Raw genomic sequence first — 21,797 nt, 5'->3', positions numbered from 1 at the left:
ACGCAGGGCCGGGCAGGAAGGACTCGGGGTGAGCGTGGCCAGGCTGGCCACCGGATGTGGACTCTTGGGGGCCACTCCCTGCAGCCCTGATATGGGTTCAGGTCCAGCCAAGCAGCCAGTGGAGCAGTCAGTCGCCTGTGCCTGTCCTGGGTGCCTGAGGACATGCAAATAACAGTGGGAGGTGCCCCAATCCTTCCAGGGGTGGTTAACCCGGATCACCCGCCCGCAGGAGCTGCCCAGCGAGTGGGTGGTCCGGCCTGGGAGCTCGCAGGGCGCCAGGCGGGGTGCGGGGGTCGGGGGCGGGGGGGGGGGGTGGTGCGGGCGTGGGGAGCGAGGGGTTTGGGGGCGGCACCAGCGCCCGCCCCGCCCAGCCGCGCGCTTCCCGCCTCGCGGGTCCCTCCCCCGCGGTGACGCGCCCTTCTCTGCCCAAATATGTCCCTGTCCCCCTCCCCCGCCCCGTCGCGAGGCTGGCGCTGGGACGTCGCACGGCCTCAGAGTCGCGGGCCAGCCCCGCGGGCAGTCCCCTCCACGATGCCCTTCAGGACAGGTAGGCGCACACCTGCGGCCGGGCTGCCGGCGACCCCGCCGAGGCCCGAGGTGCTGGGATGCGGCGGGCGGGGCGCGGGAGGCGCCGCGGGGGCGCTGGGTGCCGCCCCGTCCCCTCCTGCGAGCCACCTGGAGCCTCCGGGGCAGGGCGTCGGGGGCGCCCCGCAGCCCCCCGGGAGCGCGCCTCCGCGCGGGCCGGCGCGTGTGCAGCCCCGACGCCCACTGAGCCCGGGGTCCCCTGCCTGGAAGGGGTCCCCTGCCTGGAAGGGGTCCCCGTGGTCTGTGGCCCTGTTTCCGGGCTAGGTGATGGTGGGCGCTGGAGAACCAGGCTGGGGCCCCGGGCACCCCCGGGTGGGAGCCTAGGTACGGGGAGTGCGGCGGTGGGGGGGCGGGGCGGGGACCAGAAGGTAAATCTTCCGGTCACAGCCATCAGGCTCCTCTGCCCTTTCTCTTCGTGTCGAGAGAGGCTGGGGCTCCCATGCCCCACTGTCAATCAAGACCACAGGCTTCCTTGTCCCCACCGGTAGGAGCGACCGTGAGAACTCACTGAGAGGGAGCCTTGCTTCCGGGGCCCCTGGGCCCCTGCCCTGAGCTTCCTGGGGCTCCCTCCACCCCGCCTCCCTCCTAATTCACCTTAGCCTCAGGTTAGGGCTGTGGTTGCCGGGGGCGCCCTGTTGGCCTTTGTCCCTTGCACAGAGGTTGCTAAGGTGCCACTGCAAGCTCCTGGTCGTGGAAGGGGCACGGTGGCACTCCCTGTCCCGCTGGGGACCGCAAGAAGGGAGGGGACAGCCGAGGACAGCAATCACGAGCTCTGTTCTGTCCTTGCCCGGCCAATGACATGCAGTCCCATGGCGTGTCCGCAGTATTCCATGTGTAACATGGCCACCTTGTCCCTGGAGGTTCTCAGAGCCCCTCCCCCGGCCTCCCATTTAACCGCAGGGTGAACCGTCATTTCTGTGGTGAGCCATCGCTTCCCCGCCCACAGCGACCCTGCGGTTTCTGGGGGCAGAGTCCTGACCAGCAGGGCTCTGTTTGTCATAGCCCTCGGGGGAGCCTTGGGCATCACGGATTAAACAACCGGGCGCCTGATCTTTATATAAGAAGGTTTCGCTATGGCGGCATCTAGTGAATTATTACGTCGTACAGGACCAAGCGTTTGCACGCCGCCCAGCATGCTAAGCTTTGTTTCTTCTTTGTTTTTAATCGGAAGAGAACTCGGCTGCATGGAGAGGAAAATAGTGTCCCTCGGCTTGTGGACGCTGACCCCCGGAGGTCTCGGGGTGTGAGAGACAGTGGTTGGGGTTCCGGATGCGTGAGCCAGGGCGGGGACTCCGGCGGGGCGAGTCCCCACTCCCCTGAGTGTGACCCCCTGTTTAGCCGTGAGCACCCGTGGAGCTTACAGGGGACTGGTTTGACATCGGGAAGGGACATCTTCTGGAAGCCGCCCGGGGGTGACACACTGCCCTGAGGGGGCGCGCCGCACCCCGTTTCTGCGGCTGTCAGCCGGTGGAGGCGGCAGTGGACATTTCGCTTTTATATATTTTTTTGAACTTTGAACCATCCGAATGTGTGAACTATTCAAAAAAGGAATTTAAAAAAATCAGAAAAGTCTTTACTATTCTCGCCCCAAAACAAAGAGAAGCCGATGGAGGACTTCCTCCTAGCTAGCCTTTTAGAAAGTCAGTTGACTGCTAATTCCCTTCCCATGCTGTGTCTGTGGCTTTGGGTGCTGCTCGGCCAGGGGCCTGGGAGGTGCGCTTGGCACCTCGCCCTGGACACGTTGCCAAGAGTTTAGAAAAGGGACTGTTAGTGAGGTCTGGGTAGGGCGTAGGGACCCACGGGAGACAGTGCAGAACCCCGGGCATCACCACCCAGGCCCGGAAGGGTGAGGGGCCCGGCAGTCCCTGGAGAGTGGCCTGACTGGGTCCAAGCCTCCCCGAGGATGCAGGCAGCTTGGGGCCCCGCAGAGAGCAGCCTGGGAGGACCCTCTGACCTCAGGGCGCTGAAGGCGGGGACCACCGCTGTCCGCACAGCTGGCTGGACCGACCTTCCGTGGAGGGCAGACCCGGTGGGACAAGCAGAGGACCCGCGAGGACCTTGGCTGCTGGTCTGGGGCCCCACGTTCGGGGGTAGAATCGACGTCTGATCAGTCGGGACCTGGCGGCCGCATGCCCCGATTCACACACTCGCTTGTGCGTCGGCGCGTTCTCCAGACGAGGGGCTTGCTGTGTGCCGTGCACACGCGCAGTGCTGGGCGTGTGACGGACTTGGCGGGTCCGTGCCTGCAGCCGGGCCCTGCGGCCGCTCCACTGTAGCCCGCAGGCGGTGATAGTGTCAGGAGGAGCCACAGCGCGAGGGTGGAGTGAGTGGTGATGGCCGAGACACGCGGGCACAGCGGGCAGCGACCTCCCCCCAGCCGATGAGGACGCAGGGTGAGGGCGCAAGGTGAGGGCGCAGCGTGAGGGCGCAGGGTGAGGGTGCAGGGTGCGGGGTGAGGGTGCAGGGTGCAGGGTGAGGGTGCAGCGTGAGGGTGCAGCGTGAGGGGTGAGGGTGCAGGGTGAGGGTGCAGGGTGAGGGCGCAGGGCGAGGGTGCAGCGTGAGGGTGCAGGGTGAGGGTGCAGGGTGAGGGGTGAGGGTGCAGGGTGAGGGGTGCAGGGTGAGGGGGTGAGGGTGCAGAGTGAGGGTGCAGGGTGAGGGGCGCAGCATTAGGGTGCAGGGTGCAGGGTGAGGGTGCAGCGTGAGGGTGCGGGTGCAGGGTGAGGTGCAACGTGAGGGGTGCAACGTGACGGGTGTAGGGTTGCAGGGTGCAGGGTGCAGCGTGAGGGTGCAGGGTGCGGGTGGGTGAGGGTGCAGGGTGCAGGGTGAGGGTGCAGCGTGAGGGTGCAGGGTGAGGGTGCAGGGTGAGGGTGCAGGGTGAGGGCGCAGGGCGAGGGTGCAGCGTGAGGGCGCAGGGTGAGGGTGCAGGGTGAGGGTGCAGGGTGAGGGGTGAGGGTGTGGGGTGAGGGTGCAGGGTGAGGGTGCAGCGTGAGGGTGCAGGGTGAGGGTGCAGGGTGAGGGTGCAGGGTGAGGGGTGAGGGTGTGGGGTGAGGGTGCAGGGTGAGGGTGCAGCGTGAGGGTGCAGGGTGAGGGTGCAGGGTGAGGGTGCAGGGTGAGGGGTGAGGGTGCAGGGTGAGGGTGCAGCGTGAGGGTGCAGGGTGAGGGTGTAGGGTGCAGGGTGAGGGTGTGGGGTGAGGGTGCAGGGTGAGGGCGCAGGGCGAGGGTGCAGCGTGAGGGTGCAGGGTGAGGGTGCAGCGTGAGGGTGCAGGGTGAGGGTGCAGGGTGCAGGGTGCAGCGTGAGGGTGCAGGGTGAGGGTGCAGCGTGAGGGTGCAGGGTGAGGGTGCAGGGTGAGGGTACAGGGTGCAGGGTGCAGCGTGAGGGTGCAGGGCGAGGGTGCGTCCACGCTCACGTCGTCTTGGCCGGTTCCAAAGCGATGGTGGCTGTGGCAGGGGACGGAGCTGGACACTCCTCTGAGCTGCCGGGGCAGGGAGGTTCAAGACTGCTTTGAGCAAGGAGAAGGAAGCGTCCTTGGGAGAAACGTGAAAGGGCTTTGTGGGAACCAAAGGGGAGGAAAAACTAGACCCAGGGGAGGAAGGTCCTGGGTGGGGGGTGCAGGGAGCGGGGGCGGGGGAGGGCGGTCTTACCGACAACAGATGGGCCGTTTTTCAGGCGATTTAGAGGTGGCTCTGCTCAGACCCTGGGGGCGTGACTAAATTCTCCACTTCCCTTTCGGGTTGAGAGGCCTATAAAAATCTCAGACCCAGCCTGTCCCAGGCTTCCCGCATATCCCCACCCTCTGAAGGGACGTGGGGACTAGCCGGCGGAGGGTCTAATGGTCACTAACAATCAGAGGCCAAATCAGCACTCACGGAGCACCTCCCCGGTCCTGGGTGGCGGGCTCCGTCCGGGCCTGCGTTCATCTACCCTCACGAGTGCCCGCGTCGGGAGGGTGGAGGTCGTGAGGCTCAGGCCCGGCGTGCACCTCGTCCGCATCCTCTCATCCGGCCGTGTGCTGAACGGCTGGGGCCGCGGCCTCTGCGTTTGCCTTTCCTGCCCAGACCAGGATGGCATGGCGTGTGGCACGGCACACGGGGCGATATGGTGTGTGTCGGGCCTGCACGTGGGGACGGCCAGCCCTCTGCTGCTCGCGAGGGGACCCCGGGGCACGGCTGTACCGTGCTGAGTGTGTGGGGGGACGGGAGGCCAGCCGGTGTCAGGGCACAGCTGCGTGGCGCACTGAGCATCCCCCGCTGGGCACACGGTCCCAGGGACACCCGGGGAGCCATCAGTGGGGGACGCGGCTCCTTCGGGGCTCCTGCGGGTCAGCTGCCTGCAGCAGGAGCTGTGCGTTAGATGAGTCAGCACTCTCGGACCCCGCACCTGGGACCTGCCCTCCCTTCGTCTCCCCATGGGGTGCAGAGAGCCGATCCTCTCGATCCGGGGGAGCTGGGCTGGCCCCGGCTTCTTGCCTCACTCTGCTGAGCTCGGGTGCAGGGCTGGGTGCCACTGTCTGCTCTGGGCGTCTGTCGGCACAGGCCGGCCGCGTTCTGGGGTGCCCTCTCCTCCTTCGGGGCCTCCCGGCTTACTGGGGGAGAACGGGGCGCCCAGGGCACTGCAGAGCTCTGCTCCTGACACGGCTGCGGCATGCTCCCTGGGGAGGGGGCCGAGTGACGTCGGCTTCGGGAAGCACCGGCCACCCTGCCGAGCCAGCTCGGCTTCCCACCCAGACCTCCTGCCTCTGCGGCTGACCTCGCGAAGCCTCAGCTGACACTGTCTTCACAGGCCTTTTGTCACCAAGCTGCACCCTCCTGACGGTCCCCCACCACTCCTTAGAGCGCATTCGGCGCTGGGGTCACGGGCATCCCTCAGCGTCCCCCAGTGGCCAGCCTCGGGCCACCCTATTTCCTCGTACCTGTCATTTCCTCCTACATCCTCCCCTGTCCTGGGACCCAGCCACGCCTTCCCGAGTGCCTGGAACCCTTCACGCGACGTCTACACCTGCACGTCTACACACGCGTGATGTTTACACACACGTGACGTTTACACGCGCACGCTTAGGCCCTGCTCAAGTGCAGGTCTTCTCCGCCCCCCCCCCCCACCTCCTCTGTGCAGACGGGGCCTTGCAGGTGCATGCTGTCCCGTGACCAGGGTCTCGAACTTGTCCTCGAAATGCTCCCCCACTGGATGCTGGATGTTCACGCCCCAGCTGTTTGCAGGGCGTCTCCCTCTCTCTCTCTCTCTCTCTCTCTCTCTCTCTCTCTCTCTCTCTGTCTCTCTCTCTCTCTCTCATGCTCATGCAGGGCCAGGTGGAAGCAAGCGCTTCATCAATCCGTGTGCTTCGCTCGCTCGCCGCACGTGTGGTGAGCACCGGTGCCGTCTGCGTGTTGGCTGGCGCGAGCCCGGGGTCGTCGCGCGCAGGGGGGGCTTTCTCCTTGTTCATCGAGGGCTCGTGAGTGCTCAGGAGCTGCAGGTCTGTGAGGAGCTGCAGGTCTGTGAGGAGCTCCAGCACCCATCACGTTCCTACACCCTCCGCAGAATCGCGAGGCGGCCCCTTCACCTCACGGGCCGTCGCGACCCGGGCCCTCATCTCGGTCCTTCCTCCTTCCTGCCTGTCTGTGACTCTGCGCTGGACCGCTCGCGGCTTCTGCCCGAACGGGGCCGTGTTTGCAGATCTGTTTGTGCGTCTCTAAGTATGTGTTAGTGCGTTGTCGGGGCAGTCCTGAGAGCGGCCCCGGCAGGTACCCACAGGCGGTAGAAGTGGTGACGTGGGACTCTTTGGGGTGTCGGGCGTCCCCCTTGTTAGAAATGGGATTCGTGGAAAAAAACATGAGTCTGGGAGCTCGGAGACCGGCAGCGCCATGTCCAGCAGTGTCAGTAACTGGCTCGGCGATCTCGAGTAAGCCACTTAAGAGTTCTCGGCCTCGGTTTACCCATCTGTACAAGAAGGGGGTGCACTCGGTAGCTGAGCAGACGCGTGAAGTAGGGAGAAACGCGGCTGGAAGGCGGTGGGCTGTGTCTGGCCGCCGGCACCCGCCCTGCCCCTGCTGCTGCCGCAGGGGCTTCCCTTGGCGCGTCCCCCACGCCACAAGCAGCTGCCCGTCACCTGGTGGAGCAGGTGCGCGTGAAGGGCTGAGCGTGCAGCCTCCAGCCAGACAGAAGCGCCCGCGTCCGTGTGGCGGACGGCAGCACACAGACGAACGCAGATCCCCGCGCAAACGCAGAGCGCCTGGGGCAGAGGAAGCCCCCCAGGACGGGGGAGGGGCGTGGGGGCGGGGCGGGGGTGGGGCTGTTCGAAGTGGGAGGTCGCTGAGAGGTGACCCACAGAAGGGAGCGGGGAGCGGGCTGTGTGAGGTCTCAGGCGTGCTTCAGCAGGGGCGGCGTCTGTGAGCTGGGGGATGGGGGATGGAGACCAGCGGGGATGGAGCACATTCTGCAAGGCAGGGGGCGGGGCGTGCAGGTCAAGGCCGTCGTGGGGCCTGGCGGCTTCCTCCCAGTGGGATGCAGGAAGCAGCTGCCCTGCAGGGTGGCAGGGGCGAAGCCGGGAGACCAGGCTTCCTGGGGGGCGGCGAGTCTGGCTTCGGTCAGGCTGGTGGCGGGCGGCTGGTTGTAAGTGGCTGGGTGCTGAGTATACGGAGGAGCTGGGGACAGCGTGACTGTCGATGGGCTGGACGTGGGCTGAGAGGAGCAGTGCGTCCTGGGTGCCACCTGGCTGCCGCCCAGCCGACCTGCGGGCGCTGTGTTTTCACAGCCGCACAGGGCCGAGGTGGCGGGTGCCGTGAGCTCACGGCGCTGAGTGACTAACCACAGGGCAGCGGCTCGCTTCCCCAGGTTCCGCCTCTGTCCACGGTTCAGAAGGACGCGGGCTCAGCGGGCGGCCTCCTAGGAAGATCCACCATGCTCTGGGCCGGCCGCCTGGCAGACGCTTCTTTTAAGAAGCAAATGGCTTTCAAAGTCGGGGCTGATGATTGTCGACACACCTAGGGGGTTTGCGGGGTCTGGATGAGGTTCATGTACAGGCGCTGAGCACAGGTGTGAGCACAGGTGTCTTCCGGCGTTCAGCGGGCTTCCCACGCGGCCCGCGTTGCCAGGGCAGTAGTACCAGTTGCCAGGTACATGTGTGTTCCTCGGGCGACCAGCTCAGTGTGGTTCCCCCGTCTCAGGATGGGAAGTCGTGACACCCGGCACCCTCAGCCCCCCGCAAACCAGCCAGGCCCCGCGCCATCGCGATGACAGCCACGTGGCCTCATTTTGGAGATATAGGTTTTAAATCTCGTTAGTGTTTGAACAACAGAAAGAAAGAATCCAGTTTAACTTTATGGCCCTGGGCTATGGACTTAGAACCCTGCCAGCTCTGTTTCAAAGCGAGGCTACAGGGGACATCTTACAGGAGCATTATTTTACCAGCTGGCTGCCTCAAATCAGTAAGAGATCTGAAACTGCAGGTTGCCTGGTTTCCGTGTGAGAAAAATCTAAAACTTGAATGTCATCCCTGTACAATGAAAATGAGTCAGTTAGTGGCTACTTTACCATGAATCATGTGGGCTGTTGTTACATCATTTCTCAGATATAAATGGACAAGAAATGGAATCCGGCATAAGCCGAAATTGTGTTCTGTGCAAATCCTGGAGTATATAACAGCGTTTTATTCAAAGCCATTCGAATGAAGCAAAAGGTCATGTTGCCACTACGGCTTTAGAGCAAATTGATTTCTTAACCTTACGAAACTTGAGAATATTTATTTTGGAGTGCGTACCAGTAAGGAACATACGGCAGGACAGGAGAATCATAATCCATTCTGCGGGAGAAGCAGCCGCACCGAGCAAGGACACGGTCCTTATTCTGGCTTCTGTTCGAAGTAACTGAATGACTGGTAAAACCTTTTAAAAATCAGGCAGCGTGTAACATAAGATGAGGAAATAAAGAAATCTGACCCCTTCAGTGAGCGGGAAAGCACAGCCGGAGGCCACAGTGGGGGACGATTTTAGCCCTGTCTGGCTGGCAGAAACGCAGCTGTGGTGGGCGCGCCCATGGGTCCGCGGGCCTCGGGATCACCTCGTGGAGGAGAAATTCTCATCTCCCAGCAGCAGATGTGCCATTCCCAGGTGCGTTGCTGAGGGAAACTGGTGCGCGCGCAGGTGACCTTCACAGCAGCGCTCTGATAGGACACTTTTAAGCAGCCGAACGCCTGGGGGACAGGACCAGGACGAGTTAATTCTTGGTTTAGTCAACAATGGAATATGATAAGGCAGTCTGATAAGACAGTGGCACCGAATATCCTGGATGACTATTTAAAAAAATCCCCAAAACGTTGGACCCAGTAAAATACTTTTTATAAAATTGAAACACCTACAACTAAACGATGTTCTTTGAAGGAATACGTAGATAATGAAACAATATTCCTTTTACCGAGGTTCAGACTTGCCTCTGTAATTTTTGTGTATTTTATCTGTGTATCTACACAAACATTCCAACCTTGACTTACCTAGGATGGATGACTCAGAATTACAGGTTTCTAGTCCACTGGGCATTAAATTGTATGTTAGGAAAGTAAAATGTGTGTGAGGGCGATGAGGGGCCTTTGCCTGGGGAAGTTTTCCATTTCTGTCTCTTTTGACCTTCGGAAATGTCGAGGCTTCGGAAGAGTTGCAAGAAGGGCATAGTGGACAACTGCATAACCCAGACTCTCCAACCGTTGCGTTGTACTGGGTTATTTTCTCAACTGGTTTTCTCGATATTAAATCATTTGAGAATTAGTTGCAGACATCATGACACTTCATCCCTAAATATAGCACATTCCTCCCAAGAACAGGAACAGCCTCTTAAATGATCACAGTACAGTTCTCATCCTAGTTGGAAATTTAACACGATACAAGATTTATCTAGTCACTGGTCCATAGTTGAATTCCTCTTGTCTCAAAGTCTTTTTTAGATTTTTTTTTTCTTTTTGGATTTAGGATCCAATCAAGTGTCACACATTTAAGTCTTTTTACCTTGAAGAGTTCTCCCGCCTTATTTAGTCTTAATCTTATTTTAATGATGTTGACGTTTTCGAAGATCCAGGCCACTGCTTTTGCTTTTTTTTTTCCCCAGAAAGCCCCTCAATTTGGAATTGCTTTATTATTTTCTTTTTAGATTCAAGTCAGACATTTTTGGCAAGAAAATTGCACAGATGACGTGTCCTTCTTCCTGCTATTATGTCAACGAACTAGGGTGTAATTTTATCCCTTTAATCATGTTAAATAACTGGTAATATGTTTGAGTCATTTGTAAAGGTAACTTTTCCTCTTTTGCAATTAAAAACGTATCCATAGATGGTCCTTTGGGATCACTTGCAAAGTATGAATAGAATATCCCGTTCTTAATAATCTTTCATGCAATGGTTTAAGCATGTATGGATGATTGACTGAAACACTTGTTGGTATGGTGGCTAAAAATGGCAATTTACTATTTCTGTCATTCTTTCAACATTAGTTGGCATTCTTTTGTAAAGAACTTTCCTGCCCACTTCCCCTTTAAAAGTTATAATTTCATTATTAATGGTAGTAAAAGTATCAGTATGATTTCCGGGATTTCAGAAATTATTACTGCATGTGTTAGAGTTCCTATCTGACACTATTCATTTAGAGGCTCAGATTGTCCCACTTTGGCTGACAGCCCTTTCGAACTAGCTCCCCTGTCCCTTTGACACACTCCTTACATCCTGGCTGGAGCACACATTCCAGGCTCAGCTCGATTCTGGGAGAAGCCACTTCCCCAAGAGCCCTGGTTACTTTTAGTGAACGACAGACACCAGGATGGGGGCTCTGGTGTGCTTGCTGCTACTGGGGTCACTGCTTCTGGGGCCCTTTCAGTGGACAGAGCTAATTAACAGATTTTTTTTTAAGGACCATCAATTCATACTGCTCTCTCTTATTCTCATTCAATACCCAAAACTTCTCCTGTCCTCCCCCATTCCATATTTGTATCTTCCATTTGCTTTTAAAATATTTTCTTCAGAATTTTATTTTTTTTAATCTTGGATCTCCTTTACTCCGGGTATTATTAATTAGGAAAATGAAATTCCTCAGTAATATCTAATTCCCCATGAGCAATGACATTTGTGATTGTTAATGCAGTACAGAACTGAGTGCTAATTCCAAATCCCCTGGGGCTTTAAAATCTGCACAGACAGGTCTGCCAGGAAACATAACCAGGAATATTCCATGTTCTCTCCGTATTCTCAATCACTTCGCAGTGAACGTGTTACTTTTTATATATAATTTTAAATTTGCAAACAGAAATGTTTAAGGCAAAAAAAAAAAAACCTATATAGATTTGTATCAACACTGGTGTGGTATACTGCACGCCGCCATGTGTATGCCCTATATATTGTAGGGCAGGAAAAATAATTTTTTCTCTATCCTTCTAGGTTCTTGGCTAGAGCACCTCCCCCCCAAATAAAAAGATTAACAGTAGAGGAAAAAAAACAATCCTAAGTATGTATGTACATACATTCAGGAGCCCCGCAAAGATGTGGGACTCGAAAGGCTGCCGGGCCACTGAGGCTTCTGTACCATCCCGAGCTAAGGAAAGGGAGAGGGCGCGGTGGCTTCGAAGGGGGGACGAAGAAAATTCACAGGAAGCTGAAAAGAGGAAATGTAAAGTTTGCCTTGCGTGCAGACAACTCTCTCAGGCGATGCGGTGTCTGGAATTGCCCTCTTCCTGGTACAGGCCCCGTTTCTAATGCAGATTTCCCTTATAAAAAGGTAACTTCTCCGTTATCAGAGTTTCTCCTGTGTCTGCAGTTTCTCAAAAATTAGCTCGCAATGATTCTTATGCCAAAGAGGCATATTCTGGGGCCAGGCGCCGAGGGGACAGACACGACCGAGGGCCTAGCGACGAGGGGCGAAGGGGAAGACCCCGCGGACTCGCCCCGGACTCCACTCCTCGCGCCCCGCTGCGCCCCACTCGCCCCCACCTCCGGCCAGTCTGGACCAGGGACGGCGCGTGGGGCGGGGGCCACCGGCCGGCGTCCGGCGGAAACCCGCAGAGCGCGGCGGGCCGGGGAGGGTCACCCGGGGACACGCGGCCGGCCAGGAGGGGCAGGGACGGGCGGGGCTCGACCGGGCGGGGCGGGGCGGGGCGGGGCCGGGCCGCCGGGCGGGCGCGCGGATTGGCCGCGGGCCCAGGGAACGGGCCAATCGGCGGGCGCCCCGCCCCCGTGCCGCGCCGCACGCCGCGTTCACGTGTCGCCGCCCTGGCCGGCGGCGCGCGGGCGGGGTCCGCACGTGGGAGCGGCGTGCGCGCGGCTGGCTGGCCCGTGGCGGGGCTCCCGGCGCCCCGCCCTGCCGCCCCCGCTTGTTTTGCTGGCCGAGGGCTCTCCCAGAAGGCCTGGGAGCGGCCATACTTTTGGAACCCGCGAGAGGAACTAGGCTGGCAGGTGGTTGGCCCAGGCCGGCCTGGGTGTGGCCGGGCAGTCGTGCGTGCGGCTCACGAGGAAGGGGGGACAGCGGGGGAGGGGGTGACTTATAAAAAAGTTTTGGACGTGGGCGATTGCGTAAGACCTTGCAGTGTTTTGATCTTTAATTGGGGATGAAGTAGTGTAGGTGCCCGACGCTGCCTGTTCCCTCTTGGCTGGTCTGAGAGGTCCTGAGCCCGCCCGCCGTTGGGGATGTGCTGTTCTCTGCGACAGCTGTAAACAGCCCGTGCAGCCCCTGCGCTGCGGGAAGGCTCCCCCTGAAGGTTGAAAGCCACGGTGGTCCCCTAACACCGCAGCCACCTGCTGGATGCAAGCTCTCCCAGCCCCAGGGACCGGGCCCAGATTACAGCTCAGGATGCCCCCTTCCCCCAGGGCCCGGAAAGAATTGGGACCTTGGGTACATCCGATTCTTCCTTAAGAGGGCCTGGAGTTAGGTTGCAGAGAGTGAGTCAGCTAGTGAGGGGTCAGGAAAGCAAGTCACAGGAGGAGAGGGGACGTTAGCCCAGACTAGACAGGACGGGAGGGTGGGGTGTGCAGCTGAATCTGTTTGCAAATATTGAAAGACACTGTTTTGAACGAGAGAGTAGGCCCAGTGCTGCCTGCCTTAGAGGACAAGAGAAATAATTACTGGGGCCAGGAGTCAGGGGTAAGGGGTGAATTTCAGGTCAGTTACGGAGAGGGGGGCATGAATGAATGTTTATGGAGTTCTCTCTAGGAAATAAATATGGAAGGACCTGGGTCCAGCTAGATTTTTACATATATCAGTAAGAAAATAGTGGAACTAAGCTTCCAATTCTCATCTGCCAGGCTCCAAAGCCCTTCCCTCTTCATGGTGCGTCTGTTTTAATGGAGTGGGTTCCTTTGGGACTGATGATTGTGCCAAAGGGTTTCTACGTTGGTTGAGTGCACTGGACTAGAGGATTCATTCAGTCCTGTTTAGCTGTGTCACTGATATTTTCCACCCCAGATGAAGAGGGAGGTTGTCCTGGCCACAGAGATTGCCAGGGCTACAGGAGACCGAAGAGGCCTGTGTCACCAGCAAGTCAGATTTCCCGGCGGGGCACACTTGCGACCCATTGTTCCTATAAGCGCTGTTCCTCTAAGTGCAAAAGCACTTGTTTAAACAATTATCTTGACTTTAACAAATGTGATCACAGTATCCAACCATCATCCATCTCTCTTACTGCCTCCTAGGCCGTTTTTCAAAGCCAGCCCTCCTCCTGTGCACGCCCTGTACCTAGACAAGGCTGGCAGTGGGACCATGGCAGAGAGCTGAGGACTGGAGGAGTGGGTAACAGCACTTCGGTCCCCCAGGCAACACCACCTAGCTGCCCTGGAGAGTCAGGAGGGCACCCCCGGGCTGGTCTGACCGCCCCAGCCCTGCGTGTCTCACATTTCAGAACTTAAGCCTGTAGGGTTGATGCATAAAGAGCCACACAGAGGTCGTGGCTTCATTTTGTAAATTAGTAGTTTCATATTTTCTGAAGAGAAGAGCACACTAGGAGTCTATTTTGTCTCTGCTACATGTGTTAAATTGCCAAATCTAACCCATTTTAGCATCCCTAAGAGGAAGGTAGGTATGGAATGGGTATAAAGAGGTGGCATCTGTTATTTATTTATTTTTTTTGGTCTCTAGCAGACCTGGTTACAATTTCTTATCAAAAACAGCCTGAAAATACCAAACTAAGGAATTTTCCTGAGGCAGAATCCAGACTTGGTCTCCTCTCTGCCCAGAACACAATTTGTAGAGCTCTAGAAGCTACCTACCTCCGCAGGTGTCCTTAATCAGTAAGTCACCTGATCATTCACCCTCAGCCTCCTAGGTCTTGCTTCTCTGCGTCCATGGTATGAAGTCCTTGGCGCCCGCCCAGCCCAGCCCGAAGGCTTAGAGGAGGGACGGTTTCTCATGCTTCCTTCTGGTCCCTTTCTCCCTGGTCTCGAGGGCTCGGGTGCTCTCCTGTGCTCTCCCGTCATTTCCTCAGATCCCCCTGGCACCATCTTGGAGTGACAGTAGCTCAGTTCGTGTTGTAACTGACCTCGAAGATCTGTAACGCCCAGTGACGGACTTCAGGGCATGGAGCACCTCGGGCGAGGGTGGGGGCCGCGGTGACAGGACATCGCCCTTCGGTCCCTGGCCTCGGCCTCTCCGCAGCCCAACGGGCTCGTCTGGTGCAGGCAACGAGCGCTTCGGAAGACTGGTCCCAGAGCCACCATTTCGCTGCGGCTTCCCTGGCCGAGGCCGGTCACTTTCATTAGAAGGGGCTGAGGCTTTGTTCAGGAAGGTGGAAGCCCAGGGCTGGGCGGAGGCTGGGGACGCGAAGGGGAGAGGTGGACCGTTTGGAGTCTCTCTGGGGTCAGACACAGCTCTACCGCGAATGACCGTGGAGAAGTTCCTTAATCGCTCTGTGCCTCAGTTTCCTCACCTGTCAACTGCGAGGATTAAGCTCACGGCGCGCCAAACCCGCCTGCCTGGCACGTCCTTGGTGCTCCACAGGCGGCGGTGGTTTGTTCCTGTCCCGAAGGAGCCTTCATTCCCGCAGTGACTCAGTCCCGCAGTGACAGCTCTGCGGTCACCGCCACCACCCGCTTCTCTGTGAGCTTAAACGGGTGCAAGGCTCAAGGGTGGGGGCGCCCGGCTGCTGCCCCTGCCCCAACGCCCAGGCCGTCCGCGGTGCCCTGACGCGTGTCCATTCCCAGACAGCCCCTCCCCGTGGTCCTTAGCTGGACACCTGTCCTTCCTGTCCCTCCCAGAGGTCTCTAAGCGAGTCCCTCTCGTACTTTCTTGCCAGGATGCAGCTCCCGGGGTGGTCGCCGTGCCTGGGAAGAGGTTTTTCCATCCCTTCACTCCTGCCCTGGGGTTGTCATGGGGTCCCTGCTGGCTGCCAGCGGAGCTGAAACTTAAGTTTAACGAAAGGAGGAACGGAGGCGGCTCAAGGCTGGGCCACAGTCACCGGAGTTGGGAGGGCGTAGGGGACAGGGGTCATCAGTGGACCCATTTCCATCCTCCCCCCGCTGCCGGGATTATTGACGTTGCTCTCGTGCCTTTGTACCTGGTCCTCAGGTGGCCTTGGGTGCCCCTGCCGACCTGTGGCGTGGGGGTGGCTGAGGGACCGGGAGAAAGGGGGCTGTCGGCTGAGGTCTAGAGGGAGGCTTAGAAGTGTGCAGAATCTTTTAAAATCCTAAACACCTTTCCACTCTCTACATGCGAGGGTGCCCAGGGGCCACACCGAGGCCTCCGAGCCGTGCACACCCTCCTGCGCCGAGGCCCGAGGGAGGAGTGGCCCCTGCCTGATGCCCTGGTCGTGTTTTGATGGCTTTTATTTCATGGATGTGCACCTCCTTACACCTGTCCCGGCTTCTCTGAGGGTCCAGGTACCAAGAGGGGTGAAACATTTCCTGGGGGTCTGCGTGGCTTGCTCTCTGGAATGACTCTTCCCGTTCCCTAGTTGCAGAAATCTTAAATTAGTAACATTTTGGGCATCTTTGAGCGTGTCGTTGAATTTCCTGGCCTTCTGTTTGTGGTGGTTCTGAAGTGGCGGGTTCGGGGGAGCTGCCTTGGGGACCCGCCCTCTGCGTCTCTAACGAGGAGATGGATGGTTTTGCTTTCACGCCGGAGAATCAGGGCCGCCCTGTGCCAGCTCCAGAAATAGATGCTGATCCCAAAACAGGCAGGCGTGGCCGGGAGCAACTTAAAAACCTCTGCAGCGTGACTGTCACCTCATTTTGTGTGACTTCTGGGGTTGTTTGGTGATCCAGCCATGAGAAAGAATGCTGATGACTTTTACATAAAAAAAAGAAACCCGCCTTGCAAACTGGCTCCCGCCCCCTCCGCCCCTGTTTGTGATTTCTTTTTGTTCCTCTAACAGATGAAATACAGAAGACATTCAGCCACAACAATTCCTAGGGCCCTTTGTTTGTGGATGTGGATGGGAAGATTAAGAACAAAAGGGGGGGGGTCTGTTGTAAGGAAGTGGTTGCAGTAGGGGCACGGGTGGGGGTGGGGGGTACAGCAGGGGAGCTTTCCAAAAAGCCAGAGGAGTCACTGATTCGGGACCCTAGGACCCCGCACCAGGCCCTCTCCCTTTAAGTCAGTGGCTGGGAAAGGCAGAGCCCACCCTACACCATTCCGTGGGGCCCAAAAGTTTACTTCGGGCGCAGTTAAAAATATTATAACCTCTTTCTATTTATTTTTTAGTGCATTCTTTTCCATTTCTAATGTTGGTTTAAGCTCTCTAAACGTGCGTGACATTTCAGTGCAGTAGCGGATGCACGTTTGTAACTAAAGAGACATCTGATTGGGAGGTGTGAGTGGGCGATCAAAAAAGTCGGCCACCGCCGCTCAGAGAAATGACAGAAGTGACCGCGACGGCGCCTCTCAAACGCGAAGGCTCGTGGCTCAGCGGAGATGTTGTTAAAATGCAAAGTCCTGTCCGGTGAGTCAGGGCCCGAGCCCAGAGCTCTGCCTGGACGGCTGACACAGAAGCAGCGGCGGGGAGAGATGGCGTTTTTCCCCGTCCCTGCCAATTTCCCGTCTGGCGTCTTAGTCACAGGGGGAACCCCGAAAGCCGGCAGGGGCTCAGGGACGGAGGCTCTGGCGTCTCCTCCGTGGAAGCCAGGCATCGCCCTCGCCTCGGGGAGGAAGTCCCCGCATGGCGGGTCATTGTCACGTCGTCGTCATGTGTCAACTTGCTTCTTGGTCCAGGAGCTTGCTGTCGCCCACTTCTCAGGCAGGGAGGGTGCTGGGCGCAGCCAGCAAGGAGCCAGCGCCTCCGACATGGGAGAAGGGGGTGGGCGAGCCGGGGCGGCCATTGGAGCCGGGCTGTCCCCTCCGGCGCCTGCGCCCGGTGGTCTTCACGGTTTTACTTAGCTTTCGGGCCTGAGGCTCGGCTCCCTGTGACACAGGTCATACAGTGCCTGGCGCTTCGCGATAACCGACGTCAGCAGAGCACATTTCAGCACCGCTACCTGAAAGTGACAGCTGGGCGAGGCCAGTGTTCTCTTTACCTTTGCAAATGAGGAAACTGAGGCCCCGGATGGTTAAGTGACTCGCCTCACACCCCAGGGCTTGTAAGTGGTAGGACAGCGCAAATTCTGACCGTGTGCCCAGTGTCCACGCGAATGAAAGCCGCCTCTCTTCTGGGAGCCAGTGAGAGCCCAGAGGCTGCGTTTCCGAGGACTTAAATTCTCCTCCATTCATTCACTCGTGGAGGAAATGCCTACGAGGGGGCTGGCGCTGTGTCCTGAGCTTAGAGATGAGCAGTGCCATCCTTGGCCTTGAGGAGGGCGGCGAAGCAGCAACGTGCGTTTACCAGACTCCGCCGAGTGCCACGAGGGTCCACGGCCCACGGAGATCGACAGGCAGAAGTGTCCGGGCCGGGAGCTGAAGGGCACCGAGGCGGGGAGGAGCCACCACACGAGCGGCAGTAACTGGGACAAGACGCTCCCGATGACCGACACGCATCAGCTGTGACGTCTTCTTGCTGGATCGGCTCTTCTAAATATTATGAAGTGTCCCGCCTGAATGCCTCTAGCAGTCCTTGTTCCGAAGTTTACTCTGCGTTTACTAATACAGCCACTCCCTCTCCTGTTGGCGTCGGCATGGACAATGTCCCCCTCCCTTTTACTTTTAACCGCCCAGGTCTTCCTATTTAAAGTGGCTTTCTTACATCGGGTTTGCTTTCTCTTCTTATGCAACGCGATTGGGTCTTTTACTTGGTGTTTAGGCCATTGACACTTAATGTAATTACGAACCATCTGAGAGCACACAGCACCCGAAAGCTCCGAGTCTCTCATTCCCCTCAGGAGACAGAGACGGGGAACCAGGATTTGGGGTGAGCCCACTGGCTGGCAGGCTCTCTCAGCAGTGGGACCAGCGTCACTGACCTGGGGTGCGGAGCAGGGGGACAGGGTGCAGTGCCAGTGTGGGAAGGAACCGGGCCTCCCCGCTTTCCCCTCTCATCCCTTTCTGGCTGGAAACAAGCCCACCGACACCCGATGGCAGCCCCGGGCTGCCCGACCCGCCAGCGGGGGGCGCACGCGCCGCGTGGGTCCTGCGCGCTGCGCTGCTGCGCGTGAGAAAAACCCGAAAACCACGTCTGACCCTAAACGCAGCGGCACGTCCTGTAGCAGAAGGGGTTGGCCCCGGGTGTGGAAGGGCGGCCGCCCCCTTCTGCGTCTGAGGTCACCCTCCAGGTAGACATCTCAACGGCCTGTCGCCGCGCCTGTCGCTGCTCGGTGACCTTGCAGTTTGAGCCCTGAGTCCCGGGTCCCTAAGGAGACCCAGGCGTCAACGGGGACGGGCTCCTTCCCGGTCGGGAGCCGTGAGACACGTGGTTTCGGACGCCTTCGATTGGAACTCAAGGACCAGGGGCGTCGCCCTTCTCGGTCCGCGTCCTCCGCAGCCCTTGACGGTGCGCGCCGCTCCGCACCTCCGGGTCCCCGTGCCGAGCGCGTCCTCGCGCTGGAGGGGGCCCCTGTCGGGCCGGCCGCCCAGACCGCCGGCCGCGTGCGTGGCGGAGCTGCCCGTCCGCGTGTCCGCGCCCGCGTCCACGTGTCCGGTGCCCGCGTCCCGCGGCGGCTGAGCGCCGTGCCGGGCCCGACGCGCGCAAGACCGTTCCCGCTCTGACGAAGCTTCGAGGGTGGCGGGGACACGTGCAGAGCACAGGTCCGGTGACGCGACAGTGTGCAGAACAGACGCTTGTCCGGGAAAGAAAAGCTCGTGGGTACAGCAGCGAAAGGCGCTGACAGGAAGGGGTCAGGCGACAAGGAGAAAAGGGGGTGCCCGGCGGAGTGCGCTGTGGAAAAGCAGAGCTGGCAGGAGAGTCGGGGGCGAGGGAGGGGGGAGGGGAGGGGACGATCGGAGGTCCAGCGTGCAGGGCCAGCGAGGAACGGGAGCGAGGCTGCTGGGAGCCGGCTGGGAGGACCTGCGGGGAGGACCCGGGGGGCCGAAGGGGGCCTTGGAGGAAGTCAGGAGCCGGTGACAGTTTCCGAGCCGGGAAGAGCAGAACCAAAACATTGTTCTAGAACATGGGCCTGTCACTGCCGCGTGCGGCTGGGGGACAGGGGGAGACGGGCAGCCGCGACCTGGGGCTAGGGCTGAGACCTGAGACCTGAGCTGGAGTAGGGAGAACCAGGGTTGCATGTTCGAGAAGCAGTTAGGATTTGATGACTAATTAGCTACGGGATTGGAGGCAGCGAAGCAGCCAGTTATAGGAAAAGGAAGAACCCGTAACCACAGGTGGCCGTGCTCCAAAGCCCACGCTTTGCCCACTGACCTCTCTGGGCCTCAGTTTCCTTACCTGTGAAATAAGGGGCTTGGATGTCTGTGACTCATTCTGGGCTCATAGGGCGGGCTGGCTGTTTACACCACTTTGCTGACACAGGCTTGTTTACCAGAAGAGATGGAGACCTCCCTGACCTCTTCCTGTCTGCCCGTATGACCCCTGTGCTTGGTCCAGAGCAGGGGTTCTTAGAAAAGCCACCGTGCCCCAGCACCTGGTGTGGCCATCACACGGCGCTCCGCCAGCCTGCTCCATGCCAGTGGGCAGCTCAAGTTCTGCAGAGTGAGGGCGTCCACGGCCCCGGCTGACCTCCGGGGCCTGCTCCCCGGACCCGCCTGTAGCCCCCAGCCAAGGCAGCAGAGCGCCAAGGCCTGGCGGCTGGGTGGGCTTGTTTGCGAGCAGCTGGGCCTGCTGACGCTTGAGTGCAGGGCTGTGCTGACCAAGGCAAGGGCAGACGCTTGGGTGGGACGGGGCGAGTTGGTCAGTCCCGCCTCCTTGTCCTGGCTCCTCCAGTGGTGAGAGGAAGGGCGGGTGCCAGGCCGTGTTGGGCGCTCTGTGAGGTGGGGTCCCTGCAGCCTGTGGTTCAGGGTTACAGGTGATGTTGGGACATGTGGTCTGTGGGGTTCTGCAGACGCCTCCCCCTTTGTCTCTCGCCTGCTGAGATGAGTTGGCCCCAGCTCCTCTACTCAGACATCTCTTTGATTCCCACACACGGGACGCATCTCTGTAGCTAGGAGAAATTCGAGGTTGCTGCCAAAATGATGATAAGCCGCCAACAAAGAGAAATTTCAACTCAGGCTTGCTCCATGCCCCCTCTTTCTCAGCAGTTTTGGGCGCGTTCAGGCTCAGAATACTGGGTCTCACAGTAAAAATCCCAGCGTATGGAGCGCTTAGAGTGTGCCGAGCATTGTTCTAGGCTTGTGCACTTGTTCACTCCTTCAGGCTTAGGACTCAGGCCCTGCAGTCCCCATCCCTGTCTTACAGACGACACAGCTGGGCAGGGAGAGGGCTGGACCCCCAGAATGACCGCTAGTCACCACTGGAGCTGGAGCACGACCAAGGTAGTCTGGCTTCAGGGCTCTTATCCAGGGGACAGTTTGGTTCCTGTATGTCATAGATCCGCATAAGTGACGCTGGAGAAAGGAAAAACAAAACCGAGCAAACCAAAGCAGCTTCACGTGGAAACAGTGTTCATAAGAGAATCTATCCCAATGGCCAATAAGCAATGAAAAGCCACCGTACCTCCTTGGTCATCTAGGAAACCCAAATTAAAGCCACAGGCAGATACTACTGTCTATGTGCTTTAGGCTGAATGGCTAAAAAGAAAGAGACTAAGTTTTGGTGAGACTTTGGGATCAAAACAGAAACCGTCACGTGGGAGTGAAAAACAGACATAACCACTTTGAAAGCTCTTTGGCGGTATGTAGTGAACACACGCATGCTCGACGACCCAGCAGGCTCCTTTCCTGGTGCGCAGACGGGCCTGTGCGCGTGCACCGAGACGGCGACGAGAACGCGCCTCAGCGCGTGCGCCGGGACGGCGACGAGAACGTGCCTGAGCACGTGCACTGAGATGACGACGAGAACGCGCGTGCGCTGGGACTGCGATGAGAACGCGCCAGCGCGCGTGCGCTGAGACGGCGACGAGACCGTTCAGAGCAACGTTCCCTGTGTAGCCCCAGCGTGTTCCGTCAGCGTGGGTAAATAAGTCACGCTATGCTCGTGCGGTGGAATTCCTACAGGACGGCAAAGGGACCACAGCCATAAGAACCACTGTGCACGAGTCCGGTGAGCAAATGTTAAGTGAATGAAGCAAGGCCCAGTAGAACACACGTGTGCGATGCCACCGATACGAAGTTCAAACCATAAGAACTATGTCAAGATCCTGGTGGCCTTGGGGATGGCGACTGCGAGGGAGCACGTGGGGGGCTTCTGGGGTTCCGGCCCTGACCTCGTTCTTGCGCTGGGCGGTGGTTCTGCAGGTGCGTTCGGCTGGAGCATCTGTCAAGCTGTGCATTATGGTGCGCATGTTACACTTCAGAGACGTGTTTACTTTACAGAACGACCTGGGATCCAGTCCTAGCAGCCGCGCACTCACGAGTGTCTCAGGCAGGTAACCACTATCTGGATCCACTTGCCTGTGAAATCGATGGCTTGGACTAGATCGTGGTTTGCAGACCTATTATAGCCACAGAACCGTCTCTTCAAACACAACCTTACCTGAGATCTAAGTATATGAGGCGGATCAGAGGAGTGGTGATGAAACTGGAAATGACATCAGGATGGAGATGCAGGCTGCTGTCTAGCCAGGGCTCCAGGAAGCAGGCAGGAGCACCCTGACTGCAGGAGACTGGCTTCCTGCCCCGAGAGGCAGCCTCCCAGGGCCTGACTAACTTGGGGATCCTGGGACTCCAGGTAAGCACTCAGCCTACACAGAGCTATTTCAGCACTGAATTGTTCTCTAGTGGCTTCTTAT

The 21,797-nt window shown here is 58.7% G+C and overlaps 1 protein-coding gene across 5 annotated transcripts in view; it reads left to right on the top strand.

Moving 5' to 3' along the window:
• Positions 1–417: 417 nt before the first annotated feature.
• Positions 418–21,797, top strand: part of PFKFB3 (6-phosphofructo-2-kinase/fructose-2,6-biphosphatase 3) — a 61,082-nt gene continuing 39,702 nt past the window's right edge. For 2 of the 5 annotated variants that reach the window (XM_036228202.1, XM_036228203.1), the window contains exon 1: positions 428–547. In XM_036228202.1, the coding sequence (XP_036084095.1) occupies positions 433–547 (115 nt within the window). In that variant the 5' untranslated portion in view covers positions 428–432. Of the gene's footprint in view, positions 548–21,797 lie in introns of all 5 variants that reach the window. The other 3 variants (XM_016136419.2, XM_016136418.2, XM_036228205.1) reach the window with 2 other exon arrangements.

This window comes from Rousettus aegyptiacus, unplaced genomic scaffold (genome assembly GCF_014176215.1).
Source record: "Rousettus aegyptiacus isolate mRouAeg1 unplaced genomic scaffold, mRouAeg1.p scaffold_m13_p_10, whole genome shotgun sequence".
NCBI classification, from domain to species: domain Eukaryota; kingdom Metazoa; phylum Chordata; class Mammalia; order Chiroptera; family Pteropodidae; genus Rousettus; species Rousettus aegyptiacus.
Note: the sequence above shows the minus strand (reverse complement) of the source record. Positions and strands in the feature narration are given on the sequence as shown.